General features: G+C 38.8%; 2 protein-coding genes and 1 long non-coding RNA gene across 5 annotated transcripts in view; 2 read left to right on the top strand and 1 right to left on the bottom strand.

The window, feature by feature from the left end:
• Positions 1–10,132, top strand: part of LOC136343699 (uncharacterized) — a 99,847-nt gene extending 89,715 nt beyond the window's left edge. For 2 of the 3 annotated variants that reach the window (XR_010732833.1, XR_010732835.1), the window contains exon 3: positions 9,392–10,132. This is a non-coding gene — a long non-coding RNA (uncharacterized lncRNA). The remainder of the gene's footprint in view (positions 1–9,391) is intronic. The other variant, XR_010732834.1, reaches the window with a different exon arrangement.
• Positions 1,243–15,605, bottom strand: part of LOC136343695 (uncharacterized) — a 176,821-nt gene continuing 162,458 nt past the window's right edge. The window contains exons 4-6 of the mRNA XM_066290587.1: positions 9,317–9,523; positions 8,363–8,560; positions 1,243–6,551 (exon numbers count right to left, since the gene is read on the bottom strand). Of these exons, the coding sequence (XP_066146684.1) occupies positions 6,460–6,551; positions 8,363–8,560; positions 9,317–9,523 (497 nt within the window). The 3' untranslated portion in view covers positions 1,243–6,459. The remainder of the gene's footprint in view (positions 6,552–8,362; positions 8,561–9,316; positions 9,524–15,605) is intronic.
• Positions 10,774–11,876, top strand: LOC136343696 (brachyurin-like). Its single transcript, XM_066290588.1, has 4 exons — positions 10,774–10,912; positions 10,972–11,186; positions 11,236–11,477; positions 11,532–11,876. The coding sequence occupies exons 1-4, from the start codon at positions 10,850–10,852 to the stop codon at positions 11,837–11,839; spliced, it is 828 nt and encodes a 275-aa protein (XP_066146685.1). The 5' UTR covers positions 10,774–10,849; the 3' UTR covers positions 11,840–11,876.

The raw sequence follows: 15,605 nt of genomic DNA, 5'->3' as shown, positions 1-15,605 counted from the left end.
ACGTCGAATTACCTGTAATTCTGCATGTAAGAGCCTAATTAAAACAATGTTTTTTACTTAAATATTTTTCTGTAAATCCCAGGAGGTTACATTTATCCCACAGGACACTCAGTATTTATTGAAATTTTTCCTGAATCTCAAATATATTCCGAATATTGATAAGTAATTTGGATCTTCAGCGAAACCTTTTTCAATACCCTGTATAATAATAAATTTCTAAATTCTACTGCCCAATGGGTTCGCCCACTCTATCCAGGCCCCACTGTATTTTTTCTCCGGTCATTCGAGATCAATTCAGAGCCCGTTAGTGTTTCAGTCTCACCGGAGCTATTTACTCGTTTCTTTTTAACTCTCAAATGCACGAGGCACTCCACAGGGACACCCTGTACATTATTGAATATTTTGATTCTGCCGATACAGGGAAATATTTCCTTAACTCGCTTTGCCGTAGCTGCCTTCATCAGTTTTCAAAGGGTCTCTTTGCGATGTTGGTACGCTTTCAAAATTTGACCGAAGCAGGAATGTTGTGCATTTCCCGAAGATTTTTATCAAAAACGAGCTTTTTCCTCAAGCATAGAATTTCCCCACTTACAGTTTACTCCCATGCAGCTGCAGCAGGAGACAACCTAATGATGTTATCCTTGATCAAGTGATGACAGGCAACATCCCATTCGCTTTTTCACTGTCTATTACTGGAGACATGAATCGGGGAAGATCAATTATTGTTTGAGTAATAGATTGTGGTCAAATTCATTTTCCGATTGTCATAGTCACTTTGTTTCATCTCTGCGGAATCGAAGCAAATATAGACTTCAGGTCCCCATCATCGATCATCTTAACTTAAAAGGGCTTTACCCTGACATCAAATAATCGTCCCCATATTCCTCAATGTCATTCGATATTTTGCCGGGCTTAGGTCTGGATCGCATTGTGATTCCTTTCCTGTGATAAAATTTTTGTTCGCTAGGTATTTATAAATAGGAATTCGGACGAAATAAATTAACGACGTCAATATGGTAAAATTTTTAAAATAACAAGTAAATGACGGGAGTATAAATGATTGATGGGGGATCGGCACGATTCCCCAATAAAATCTCAATAAAAGATATCAAAACGTAACCTGGCACAAATATACAAAATAGGGTGTGTTTGAAGCAGATTGGATTCCTGCCAAATACAGACGATGCCAGTCATCCTGCCTCTCAGGCCATTGCCTTGAGGATTCATACATAATAAAATACGTACAATCAAAACATTTTATTTCGTTAAATAAAATACATTAATAATTATTATCATTAAAAAACGAATAAAAGTTTGAATATCATCATCAGAGAGGATAAATTTGGAGTCAATTCAGTAAGTATTAACATTAATAGTTGATTACCGTTACAGCGAAATGTACATCCTATTTTATATTAATTTACATCTATTAATATGAAATATGTCCATAGGTAAAACATTAACATTAACATGGGTGAATGCAGACATTTTACCAATTTGTAAATTAGTCCAATCAAAAAGGGCAACTTCAGGGCATGTCTTCATATAAGTATAGAAATATTTTACATCTCTTCACTCTGTCTTCAAATTTTCACTTTACGAGATACTAAATTCCGTAAGAAGAACGTTAACATCAGCTTTGACCTGATACGGCAGCCAAAGTGTAAATATGTCATACTTCGATCACAGGGTTTTAATTTCCTTATACACAAAAATAAGTTTCTCATCTTTGATAATTAGCAAGATTTTTTAGGCTAAACACTACAGCACTAATTGACATTTTTAACATTGTTTAAATCATCCTCTGCCAGTATATTATCCTATATAATGTTAACAGAATTGCTATAGGCGTAGATATTACCAAATTCTGACTAGACATAGTAAAATAACAAATTTATACACAGCCGCTTCGAAAACAACATTTTTTCACTTAGATTTCGAGAAATTTAAAAAATCTTGTTAATTCAACTTCAAAGCTTACGCTAGAACTTTAAGATCTATCTAAATATATACACAATTTATCCTAATTGAAACCAAATGATACTTCTCACAGAACTCAAAAACATAAAAAATTCCCACCATTAGAGCTGCTCAAATTTTTGAAATAGCGATAAGACTCACAACCGGACGCACCAAAGGAATATACGGTAGATTTGTGGCCTGAAGGGCTCGCAATTGGGGGGTAGATTGCACCGTAGATGAGCGCGAAAAGAGGTGATTTCAGGATGGAGGCAAATCTGTCTAGAGAACTGAGAATAACCAGAAACATTTTGAGTGTGTTTAAAGTGTCCGATTTAGTTAAGGTTTGTTTTGAAAAATAAGCGATTACAGGAAGGGTCCAAAAGTGGTACCGTGTAGGAATCTGTTCCGTCGAAAGAGGAAGTTCTTGATTTGCAGGAATTTCCTCTATTCAAAAAGTAACACTGTTGAGAATCGTATCACGGAAGGAGATGCAATACTGGGAGGGGGTGAATTTCACTGTGCATGAAAAGGGGGTGCTTCCAGGGCGGATGAAAACATCTCCGAAGGATTGGGGAGACGCAGAGGCGTTGTGGGGTGTTCGGAAGCTGAGAGGTTTGAGTCAAAGTCATTCTTCTAAACAATATAACGATTTTTGACCTGTCAAGACTAAAAACCGTTACAGAAGGACTCCAAATATGGTTGCGATGTGGGAATTCGTTTCTTTCAGAAAGAAAAATTTCGCTTTTCACCAACAAGAAGACGATACACTTGAGAACGATCAAAAGCTAGAAATAACAATGGATCCCTTCCCCGATGCGGTAACAGTTCCATGTGTAGACGTTACTTAAGTTTTCAAACGCGAAACATCTTTTTAAACAACCTACGGAACGCTTATTTGATAAAAAATAGTTCAATTGGGAGTGCATTCAGGAGACCGGAAATAACTGTTCCCTTCGAAAAGTGTTTAGCTTAGGTTCTTTGTTAGTGTCCAGGAAAAAAACTATTAGGAAAACAAGAACCGTTCCACGTTCACATGTTACTCGAAAATTCTCAATGTTGTTTATCCATTACAAGTTAAGAACAAATTGAAACACTATTTCTCCAGTCTAACGGTACGGTCCTTAAGATTCTTGCTTCGGATTCAGAAAATTGCTACCCCCCCCCCCCCCCCCTCGTGTAACCTCTCACTGTTTTGCAGATATGTAAGCGTGTAATAGCGAGGCTCATATAGTACAGAGCTAAATCTCTGAAGAAGCTGTAGGATTAAATTTATAATTTACGTAAAGGCAAAAGGAGGTGATGCCTTGCACATATGAATTTATACAGAGTATTAAGAAAAGAGTGTAAAATATTTAAAAAGGGAAAAAGTATAGACCAAAATAAACAAAAAAGTCTTAGTACATGTGAATTCGCAAAGTAAAGGTTTCGGTAATATGGAAGGTGATTTTCCTTTAACATTTATTTGCAAACATTTATTGGCTTTTTAATATGTACAGACAAACAAAAGAAGCTTCTACCAAAAACAAACAAAAATCACATGAAATGTTTAAAGCACCCCCTTCTATTTCGAAGCAGGAACGACATCTTCACCTAAAAGATATTTGAACTGTTTCTAAAACGTCCTTATTGGATCAAATTTATTGCCGCTTTTTACTAATTTGTAGTTGCAGCTCCTCCTGCACCTACAGAAGCGTCACAGACTGTTGTTTTTAAATATTTCGAAAAAAAGAAATCTAGGGGGTTTAAGTCGGGCGACCTTGCAGGCCACTACACAGGTTCGCTCCTTCCACCCATCTGCGAGCAAAAGTTCGGTGTGAATGCCCCCTAACGGCATTCGAAAAATGAACTGGAACACCATCATGCTGGAACCACACTTGTTGCCTTCGATCTAAAGGCAAAAGTGCGTATCGATTAACCACCCATACCCATTAACGACAATAGTTAAATGCTTCATGTTTATACTATGGTAAGAAGTTTTTGCAAAGTAAAACGAGGAGCGTTTGTTATTTTGCACATAATAAAAAAAGTAATAACTAATTGAAAATAAATATTTCAAAAAACAATAGCCCTCCATATCTCCAAAACCGTTACTTTGCGGACCCATGCTTACTGATACTTTTTTGCTTGTTTTAGTCAATACTATTATCTTTTTAAATATTTTATACTCTTTTTTTTTTAACATCCTGTACAGAACAATCTACTCATGAAAATCCATATCGAACAACGAATTTCTCTATTGGTACGTCTGAAAGCATAACACTCTTAGAATTCTGCAGGCACACTGATCGCTATCATCAGTTAAATCAGTTTGAAGTGGAAAATGAAAAATGAAGAAGTTGAAATATGGATAGGCACAAGATCCAATCATAACGAAATAAAAAATAAAACAATACTGTAAGCAAATTGTTTTACTCGGTTGAAGTGGGTGAGTTTTGGTTTAGTGAGCAGCTATGGAAAACTCGTTAATTTTTTTACGCAATACGTTTAAGTGGGATATATGTTTAGTTGATTTCGAGGACGGTATTATGGAAATGCAATGGAGAAATTCGAGTAAAAAACTGTTGAATCTCGAGTTATAAATGTCCAGAATGGAATGAGAGCTAATCGAAACGAATTTCTGCATTGCATTTTTCGCTCGAAGATCGGATCACAGATACGGAAGGAAATTGGAATGCAATGAGATACGAGTGGACTCTCTGTTTACTTTGTGTGTTCTTCTCGAATTATAGGTATTTCTAGTTAAAAGAAGTGAATGAAACGGCCAGAGAAATGCATGAAAAAATACCCTATTTCCCTTAAAAGGTATGCCATTAATGTGTCGGTGGTGGTTCAGAAGTAATGGACCTTTTCATGAAAATTTTTATAGATATTTTCTAAATTATGGGAATTTTTAAGTGAAAAAAAATTATAAATTACAAAATTCCGGTAGTAAAACTAGAATTTCAGGTCTCTTCAGATAACCTAAATGGAAATACCAAATCAACTGGAATTCTGCAATTTTTAAATCGAAGATTTGTGGATTTAAAGGTTACTGAGATGCGATAATGAGGTGTTAGATGTACGCTCTTTCAGTCGAAAAGCGCGTGCCAGAAAGCTCTGTAATTATCGGACAATTCCAGTTAAAAACATCGCAGAACTCCAAAGTTGCAGTATTGGAATTTTATAGGCCAATTTGATAGAGGTATCAGGATTGGTTCAGAAGTTACAGGGTTACTGATGCAACTCTGATATAAAACTTCTCATTTACGAAAACTTCTCAGATATGGATGCAACTCTATTGTTTATCTACTATAACTGCAAATAAAATTTGCATACAACCAGGCCGCGAAAACGACGTCATTTCCGGCATATATTCCAATCATAGAAAATTGCATGAATTCATAAACGAGTTTTTTCCTGGAAAAGCGAGCTGCGGGCTAAAACAGCTTGAAATACCGCAATGTAGATGCGGAATTGAAAAGGATTCTTTCAAGATGGTGTCGAAGTGTTGTGTCATTCGGAATATTGTTGTGGTTTAGAACAGCTCCAGGAGCTGCGAATTTGAAATGATCTTAAAACCTCTCTGCAATGAACACCTCAAACGGCGCCCTCCACCTTTACCCCAAAAAATCTGATATCAGCAAACAAATTAATGAAGAAAAGACTAAGATTTATTGCTTACCGTCAACGTTTCCTTTCCGTAGCTGGGCTCGGCACGAGACGAAGCTATGCATAAAAATATATCGGCTCATAAAAATTGAATAACTCGTAAAAAGCGTTAGAGAAGCTCATTTTTTACCGAAACTGACAGATTCAATCAATAAAATACATCGTATATGTGGGTAAGCAATGGTGTAATAGCACGTTACGCAGAAATAGAGCCTCCTCGGTTATTGATACATTAATAAAAATCCGTTTGTGGCACATAGAGGGGCGTCAGCTTGGTATTATTATGTGTAATGGATCGTTTCCAGTTTAGAGCGGGAACCCCCGCATTAGCTCGGCGAACACTGGATCAAATTTAGTAGACTTAAGAACAAAAACCGAAAATCCGGAAGCAATTCCAGTGACCATTCAACCCGCCTACAAATGATAATTTAACCACTAAATAATTAATCCCAAAGTTCGATTTAACCGGTGAGATTGGGTATGATTTAGTGCCGTTCGAAACTGCAGCACCGATAAATTCAATATTCTCAGCTCCTTATGGACCCAACTTTGCCGCGAACTGCACTCGAACCAGATAAACAGAAATTAGGTTCAGCAAAGGGATTATGCTTCAATACATGATGGAGATTGCCCTCAGGTAGCCTCAGAGCGTAGGTAAATTAACACATTGCCTCTTTTGTCCAAACACTCATAGAAACATGGTTGTAGTAATATACAATGTGAGCAAGGAATGTACATTTTTTCACTTTAGTCTAAATTAACCTAACTAGATTTTATAGTAAAATATAGATACACGTCAGAGTCTTTGGCTTTCGTTGGGGTCACTTACACTGGCTTTGCCTCCGCGGCTTACATCAGCAAGAGCCCTCTTAAGCACAACCAGGAAGTTATGATCATTTTTATCGCAGATGAAGTTAACCTGGAGGGAGTCGCTGCTGATCCTGCAACCAAGAAGTTTCTAAGTCAAAGAACGGATTTATTCCTGAGTTAACTCGGCGATGCAGCTTCGTGACTCAAAAACTTTTGTTAGAAATTAAAACTCATTTTCATTCGTATAACGAGCAAGACACGCTTAGCACTACTGCAAATTCCCAACTTTGCTATTTTGCTTTTAGCAGCTTAGCTATACCCAACTTGTTTATCCACCCTCGTGTGAGCTGTTTCACACAGGAAGTTATAAAAGGATCAATTTGATGTGTGTGTGTGCCTGTGTGTGTGTGTGTATGTGTGTGTGTATGTGTATGTGTGTGTGTGTATGTGTGTGTATGTGTGTGCGTGTGTGTGCGTGTGTGTGTGCATTTGTGTGCATTTGTCTGCATGTGTGTGTGTGTGTGTGTGTGTGTGTGTGTGTGTGTGTGTGTGTGCGGGGGAAAATGGGGCGCCTTATGAAAGTTAAGTAAAATCATTACTTCTGGGTGGTCTGGTCTATATTTCAAGCAGCGTAAATCGAAATTAGTGAATCATGGAGAAACTTCAAACTATTTGATGAAGTCATTCGAGTTCAAGTTTTATTCAACTCTCTGCTATCCGCATTCAATCAAATCTGCCAGAGATTCGATTGTTGGGGTTTCCAAGCAATTTTTCTACGAACTTTTTTTACGGCAAATTTATGGAGCGGAGTTGCGTTTCGCAGGAATCAGACGTCACCTGTGACTGGACGTCCGTAACAGGGCGGATGGATCCCCAGACGACCTCCGAATTGATGGCAGCGTAGCGGAGATTTTTTGATTTTTTTTCCTCGTCTTAGTTTCTTGCCAGATTAAGAAACTGCGTTTTTTCGGAATGAACATTGAAATTTGTCCCTCGAAAATAATCGAAATGAATGAATTTTTCTTCCAGAAATTCAATTTTGATAGGAAAATTTTCAAGCCTTCCCGAGTAACATCCGAACGGCCGTGTAATGCCAGATAGGTCTAGCAGCGCATCCAGTGGCTGGATAAGGTTAATGGCATTATCTATCTTTGACCACTGCCATAAAATCTGCATAAATGAACAACACCCGATGAGGCTATCTTGGGATCAGGTTGATTTTCTAAGATATGCACCGATTTCCCGCTTTTAGATGTTAAAACACGGCATGATTTTACCTGCAACCTGGAGCGTATGCACTCTTCCGCTTTGACCTCCAAGAAATACGTCTTTCTTAAGTGTGCTTAGACACAGACATACATAAATAAATTTCCTGCATTGCACCATCCCACCCACTAAAAAATTTATGGTCTACATGGGACCAGGAACGTTTCGCCGCCGAGACACACACACACACACAAAACCAGCGGCGAATAAGTTTTAAGGTTATATGAAACGCCCTATAGGGTTTGAACGAAAAACGACTGTCCTCTTTCATTTTCTGTCCCAAATCCAGTTTTGAAAAATACTGCCCGGCTTTTTATTCCAGAGGTAACAAACGAATAGGACGAGAGCAAACAGAATGATACGTTGGGTATTAAAATTTTATGGTTGCGTGCCCCTGTGCCGATAACAGAATATGAATGGGTACATGTCAATTATCATTGTGTAATCGAAATTTTAAGCTAATCGCACATGATGGAACTACAGCAAAAGCTTTCTTAATTAATCGATTAATAATCGAACGTGTCTCACCATCCAATCCGGCACCTCCGTCTGAAAAGCACTAATTCTGTGTATATATTAATTGATTAACAATGATTAAGTTCTAATCAGCGAATTACGATAACTCCAATTTTATGTCTGTTAAATGCTAAAATTTCTCCGAAAGTAAGGTGCTTACCTGTGGTGTGCACCCTATCAGCTCTGGAACCTGAGGGTGCTACAGTCCCCCGACTCTCCAAAACCAGCCCTCTCTGAGGCCGCCCTCCCTCATAGCTTTTTTCGTTGTTATTCGTATAGACTGTTTCTATGGTGGCCAGACATTTGAGCTTCATATTACCTCTCTTGAAATGTTTAGGTTTGGCTAGAAATTCCAACACTGCAACAAATAACTAATTTCAGATTTTCATTCATTTGTCAGATCTTAACAATACTGGTTACTCATTGTTAAGTCCAACCAAACACTAATAAAAGCCATAATTTGCAGTTCTGCAAATGTAGATTTTCGGAAACACGCATTCGGGTAGATTTATCAGTAATTGTGATGAACTTACGCTCTTACCCCTCATAATTTCTCTGGTTGCTTTAGAAACTCATGCAACGAAAAATTCACTAGTGGATTTACGTTTCTACTCATGTATCAGAAATACCTCTCTATCCAGAAATTTAGGGCCTCAATTCCCTGGAATTGTAAATTAAAGATAAGAAAATGGGGTAAGGGATAAATCTCATCCAGGTCATTATTTTTATTGGAGGAGATGAAAATTCTGTTGATTTTTAATTTCAGTCTTCTCTCACTGGAGGATGTAGAGGATACAATATGCAAATTTTCATAAATCCCTGATTTATTCAAAACCCTGAAGAAACGCAGATAACAGATTTACACTCAAAACGAAAACAGAGCAGGAATGTGTCCTGCAAAAACACAGGATGTCTCATGGGGAAAAATTGATTTTTTAGCATCGCATTCTGTACATTAGGCATAGCAATTCTGTACGAAGCTTGATCCAGATTGGCAGCCCTTTTAAACCCAGAAGAATATTCAGGCCTTTCTATGTGGTCCCGCAACGACCCTATAATCCTAATCCGGACTTAAAACACAAATACATTCGCAAATTCAAAGCCTCATACTTGCCTAAACTCGCAGTTTTAAGCCCTTCCCTCCCCACCGATTGCACAAACGGCCCTTTAATATATCTCGTATCTGCAGGTTCTCCATTGATCATCCAACTGAGTTGGGCAGCAGGCTTGGATTCTTTACTGGAACACGTGACATTAACCAAATCGCCCACGTGGTATCTGGGCTGACCACCAGTAATTTCTGGACCTCCCTTGGGGGGTGCTGAAACAAATTGCATTTTTTATGAGGGCGAACATTAGAAGTTATATTCATAAAGAGGATGCGGAGATAAATCTGGCAAAAACACGACGAAGCCAGAATGAAGCGGAGGCCGCAAAAAAGGCGCCAGATGTCGGCCGATATTCACATCCAGAATATCGTTTTGGGCCATTAATGATTCAAAAAAAAATGAAAAAGTATCGTAACTTCTTTACAATTGCCCCATAGGGATTGCGAGTTCCGGTTTGTATATTTATTATCATACGCCACAGCTTAAATATGGTTGTTTATAGGATTCTCTGGCGAATATGAAAGGAGGTGAGATAATCCGTTATTCATGGATTGTTCCGAACCACCAAATGCGAATTTACTGTCAGACCTGAAAAGGAAATATGTAATCTGGATGAAGCGAGTCTAGCATTTCTCATTTCGATTTTGGGTCCGTTTCGAATAGAGCTCTGCAGTTGTAACCGAATAAATCTGAGCATGAAAGCTCTATTTTAAGGGCGCATTTCAGATTAAATGGAGCAGCTCCAAACTTAATATTGATAACGCTGTTTTCTTACCATCTGGTAAACATCCATCCGTTCAATAAAACAAACACAATTTCAATCCCATTGTTTGATTTTTACGCCAAGCGTGTCAAGTAGTACATATCTTCAGAGATTGAAGTTCGTCAGTAAGTTTCAATTCTTGCTTGTCATGGAAAACTTTGGAAATATCAGTTATTTCCAAATATCGATGGTTAAAGTATAAATCCGCTGTATATTCTTTTGGTAAGAGTCTTGCGAGTGTGTGGCAAAATGGTGAGCCAGAGTGACAAAAAAAAAATTTATCTCACGCCTGTCAATGTGAAACGTCACGCAAGGTTTTTGACATTGACACATGCCGCTTTGAATTGCGTGCGATATAATTTTTACCGCACATGGCGCAGTACAACTTTCATCTTGCACGTGCACGCGGTGAAGCGAATTTATTGCAGACTCGCAGGAGAAAGAAATTTCCGTAAAAACGTTATTTTCCCAAAGTTACTGTCTCTGCGTTAATGTTACTGAACATTAATAGACCCTTTAATCGCTTTTTGGAAAAAAATATTAGGATTGATGGTATTACAGAGATAATGTTTTGTCACAACGAATAGGAAAATAAGCAAGATTTTCATATTTACGCAGTTCTCTTTTATCCTAAACATCGCCTTAATTTATGGGGCTGCGTTATTTGATCAAACTTGGAAGATTGATGAGTCTGCTACGCAAGTAGATTTAACTATAAAAACGCAAGTGTTCAAGACAGCATCATAGTGCTGATTAGAATTTTAATTCTAGTACAATGAAGGTAGCAGTTTGCGTTTTAACGGTTTTCGCCAGTGCCCTGGCAATACCAATAGAGAATGTAAGCCACCTAAGCTCAGAGAGTCAGCTAGAATTTTGATTATTTTTTTCTGCTTCAAGATCGACACCTTCAACATCAAACCGATCGACATCCTCCGTGCACCCACCTACGGAGAGATCCCTTTGGTTACCGGAAGCAGAATTATTGGTGGAACTGTTGCCCCTCGTAATTCTATCCCGTACCAAGCCGCTTTGATCATCAACGATTCTGGATTCTGCGGCGGTTCGCTCATCACCCAAACCTTTGCCCTCACTGCTGCCCATTGTGTCGACAGGTTTGAAAACTGTGTTTGTGAAGGGACAGGATTAACGATTTAATTTCAGCGCCTCTCAAACTCAAGTGATCTTGGGTGCTCACAACCCACTCACCAATGAAAACACCCAACTGATTGAAAGAACCACCGAACACATCGTACACCCCGCCTGGAACAGACGCATCCTTCAAAACGATATCGCTTTGGTCAAGCTCTCAAAAGTACGTTTAACCGACGAAATCCAGTTGGTGGCTTTGGCCCCAAGTAACGCTCCCAGCTACGCCGGAAATGCAGCGATTCTCTCTGGATGGGGTGAACTTTCACTTTTCCAAATCTATTCCCAAAATGTCACGTGACTAAATTTAGGAAGGACCAGTGATAGCAGCAACACCATTGCCTCCGAACTCAAACGTGTAGATTTGGAAGTGATCACCAATGACATGTGCAGAAACGTCTTCAGCATTATTATCCAACCTCAGCACATTTGCACCTCTGGTCAAGGAGTCGTGGGTGCATGCAACGGTGACTCTGGTGGCCCATTGACTGTTCAAAACATCCAAGTAGGTATTGTCTCCTTTGGAAGTGGCACATGCGAAGCCCAGGCTCCTACCGCTTACGCCAGAGTATCTCTCTTCTCTGACTGGATCAACAATAACACATTAACTACTTATTGACATGGCTTTGAAAAGCAGAGTATATGAGTAAAGTTGATTTCAGTTTGTTTATGTAAGCTCCGCATTTTCTGAAGGCTTCTCCATTAATTTCCTGCAGTCATTATTTGCGCCTAAAATTTGGGCCCAGGCAGCGTTTGCACCTTCTTAACTTGCTAATTTTTATTTTTAATAAATGGTCCATATTGAGTGGGGAAAGTTAGTCAACTAAAAACTGCTTTTTACTCAGCAGAAATAGATATCGCAGGAGCGTAAGTGCAAGTGTAACTTTAAGGGCGCGGTTTTAAGGTCATTCAGAAACTAATGAATTCAAATCAAAGTGCACATGTCTGCGTCAAACTTTAACACACTGCTTGTTTTTTTAATTCACTGAGCTCTAATCGGTCTAGCACCGAGTAGAGCTTAGTGAGAAATTGCTCAGTCAGCAATTTTCTCGAGGAAATTTGAGCGGCGGCTCTCCTGGTGACGTAAAGGATCTATTTCCCAATAACTTTTTAAAATTTACATCGAATATTGATCGTTTAGGGATTCCGTCTGATGGCGGTGGGGCTCAGAAACAAAACCCAATTTCATTTGGTAGGGAAAAGCGTTTTTTTTCTTGTAACGTTCGTGAACCGAGACAGCGTTCGTTCCTCCTTAATTTGCCTATTTTAAGTTTTTAATAACGAATCGATTGTCAAAATTTGCATTTTGTCGAACTGTACATTTTACTTTCCTGAAATATCGAGGCAAAAATGGTTCAATTTCAGCGTAAGTTCTGCTGAAATGTTTAATTTTTTATCCAATGTTTAAGCAATTACGGGGATAATCCCATAAGTAGCCGGACGAGACATGTAGATGGCGATATTTCTTCTCTTCAAAGTTTGCATATATTGCGAAGATCAAACCTAAGACGGGTCATAGCTAAAGTTTGAGGGTGTTACATTTATTTGTGTTTGTTTTGGAACCTTTTTAATGAGCGCTTTTGAAGATTTTGTGAAAATGAAAAAAATTGTCATCGATACGTGATTCAATCCCTTTATTTGAAAGCTTTAGGCCCATCCAACATAAAAGCGGAGTTACATTCAGCTTTGGGAGAATCTATTTGTACGTTAACAACTGTAAAATATTGTGTTGCCGAGTTTAAACGCGATCGTACGAGCTGCCAAGACGAATTCCGTAGTAGTCGAACCAACGAGGTGATAATACTTGTTTTTAAGATGCATTGAGATCATTTTTATTGATTACCTCCCTAAGGGAGAAACAATAAACGGGGAATATTATAGAAATTTATTGCAACGTTTCAGCGAAGAAAGCCAGAAAAAGCGACCGCATGTCACGAAAAAAAGTATTATTTCTTTTAAACAACGCACCAGACCACACTTGCGTCATCGCAATGGTCCGAATCAATCAACTTGGATAAGAACTTTTTCCTCATTCGCCCGATCTGTCGGATTCAGCCCCTTCAGACCATTTTCTGTTTCCAAATTTTAACAAAAAGCTCGGCAAAAGAAGATTTGCTAATAATGAAGAGGTCGAGTCCGAGGTCGTTGCCTTTTTTGAAACATCCAAAGCTAATTACCATAAACAGGATATAGAAACCGTAGAACATCACTGAGAAAGGTGTGTCAATATCAAAGGAGACTGCGTTGAGAAATAACGTAACGTTTTCCAAAATTTCTTTTCTTTAAGTCTTGGGTCGGATACTTCCAGAACTATTCCCGTATGCGAAGCTGCGTCTCCTTTTTCATAAAAAAATATTCGTCCTCCTTTACCTTCAAAACTATGTTCCCGGTAAGCTGAAAGAAATGGACTTTTTCCTAATTGTTTTTCCTCTTTTCACCATCCAAACAAGCATGAAATTTCCTATGAAATGAGACCGTACCGAGGAAAGTCGGTCAACGGGAAAGTGCTTTTAAACTCTACAAAACCCGGTATCGCCGGACCAAGGGTGTCAATGCAATATGTTGGTCCCAAAATAATCACTTCGCCAGGAAAATTTTACTGATTACTGCAATCAATGAATTTTTAAGCGTCCTCTAACGAATTATCAAAGTGCAAACGTCTACAGCGAATTTGAGCAATTGCTCACTGGGCCCTGACCGGTCTCAGTGAGCAATTGCTCAGTCAACAGTTTTCTTGAGGAAATTTGAGCTGCACCTCTCCTGGTGACATAAAAGGAGCTGTTTCTCAATAAGTCTTTAAAAAGTACATCGGATATTGATCGCTCTGGTATTACAACGAATGCAAACGAGGCTTGCACGTTTCCATTGCAATTTCGATGATTAGGCCGCTATGACGGCAGTCGGGCTCGAAAACAAAACCCAATCTCATTTGGTGCGAGAAAGCTCATTAAAGTCACCTAATCCAAACATAAAAATTTAACTAAGCATGAAATATGCGACACAGCCTGTACCGACTAAAACAGTAGAAAACAAGGCGGAAAGCGTAATAATAACTACTAGACATCCGAAAGTGCGAAATGGGAAAGGCGCCACATTAATAGGTTTTGGGGGCAGAGTACTACTTTGCATTTTAATGCAAAAGTAATGTAATTTTTGTGAAGTGCTGAACTTTTATATTAACCCGGTTGGCCGCTAGAAAAACGGGTGGTTTAATTTTGCAAGAACATAGAGAATCACCTAATTCTCAGTTGGAATGATAATCGGGCAAAATCGATTTAAAGGAGCAAATTGAAAAAAACCGGTTTGCAAAACGCATTGAAATTTGAGGCCATGTTTGCTAAAATGATGCACACTGTAATCAGATTAATGGACCTTTTGTGCGTTAACCGTTATTATCCACCACCCGAATATTTGCATCAGCAGTGGTTACGCTGATTTAGCTGCCTCAACTACCTCTCTGCGGAAACTTAAAAACACCGAATGGGAGGAACATTCTTGATTTACTATTGTACAACGGTAGAACCTTGTTCCTTCTTACAGCACGCGTATTTAAATATAAATAAATTCAACTTTAGAATGCAGAGCTCGGTTCCAACCCAACTCCATTAAGCTAAGATGAAGGCAAGTTTAAACAGCAGAGAAGCGGAGAATAATGCATTGCGGTCTTTCGGGACTTATTAGACAAACCGTTAAGAAATTTTGTTTTGCAATGGCGTAATACGCCCATTCCTAACGTACATTTCAGCCTTTAAGCGGCGTTAATTAAGCTGCCGAGAGAAGCCTGCCAAACGACCTTTAGTACCGAGTTTGAAATTGAAATATAGAAAAAAAGGACTTCCATACATTACGAACTTTGACAATCCCGCGGAGTTACCATCCAGGAACTAGATCGTCAATAAGTTCGAGGGATTTTCCTGCCGCACTGGTACAAGGTCGGCAATAAGATGAAAGTTTTGTCGCAGATTTGCACAAATTTATGAAGAAGTTTTGGAATAAAAGCTACGAATAAGGACTGTACACGTTTAACGCCTTTCCGTTTGAGGGCGTACTGAGAAACACGTCCATAGAACCAATTATGAGGTATTTATTGGAGAGGCTGCATAGAAATGCGCTCGAGTATCTCAAGTTTCCCCAAGCAACAAAGGACTTGCCATTTGATTCATCACCCTCGGCACAATCTGATTTAGAAGAGACTTGGCAGGCTCCCTGTACAGGGTGTCCTAGAAATTTTGATGCTACAAATAAATTTTTCGAGTGCAAGTTCCGAGTGTTCTTTAGTTTTTGTTCAAATCGAGACCCCGACAAATCCTCCGTTTACACGCGACTTGAATCCACAAAAAGCAGAAAATTGCAGTGGCTCGAATCCCGGCCCGGGGCGTAGATAA

The sequence above is a fragment of the Euwallacea fornicatus genome, chromosome 15 (genome assembly GCF_040115645.1).
Source record: "Euwallacea fornicatus isolate EFF26 chromosome 15, ASM4011564v1, whole genome shotgun sequence".
Taxonomy (NCBI): domain Eukaryota; kingdom Metazoa; phylum Arthropoda; class Insecta; order Coleoptera; family Curculionidae; genus Euwallacea; species Euwallacea fornicatus.
This window is presented reverse-complemented; position numbering and strand designations above follow the sequence as displayed.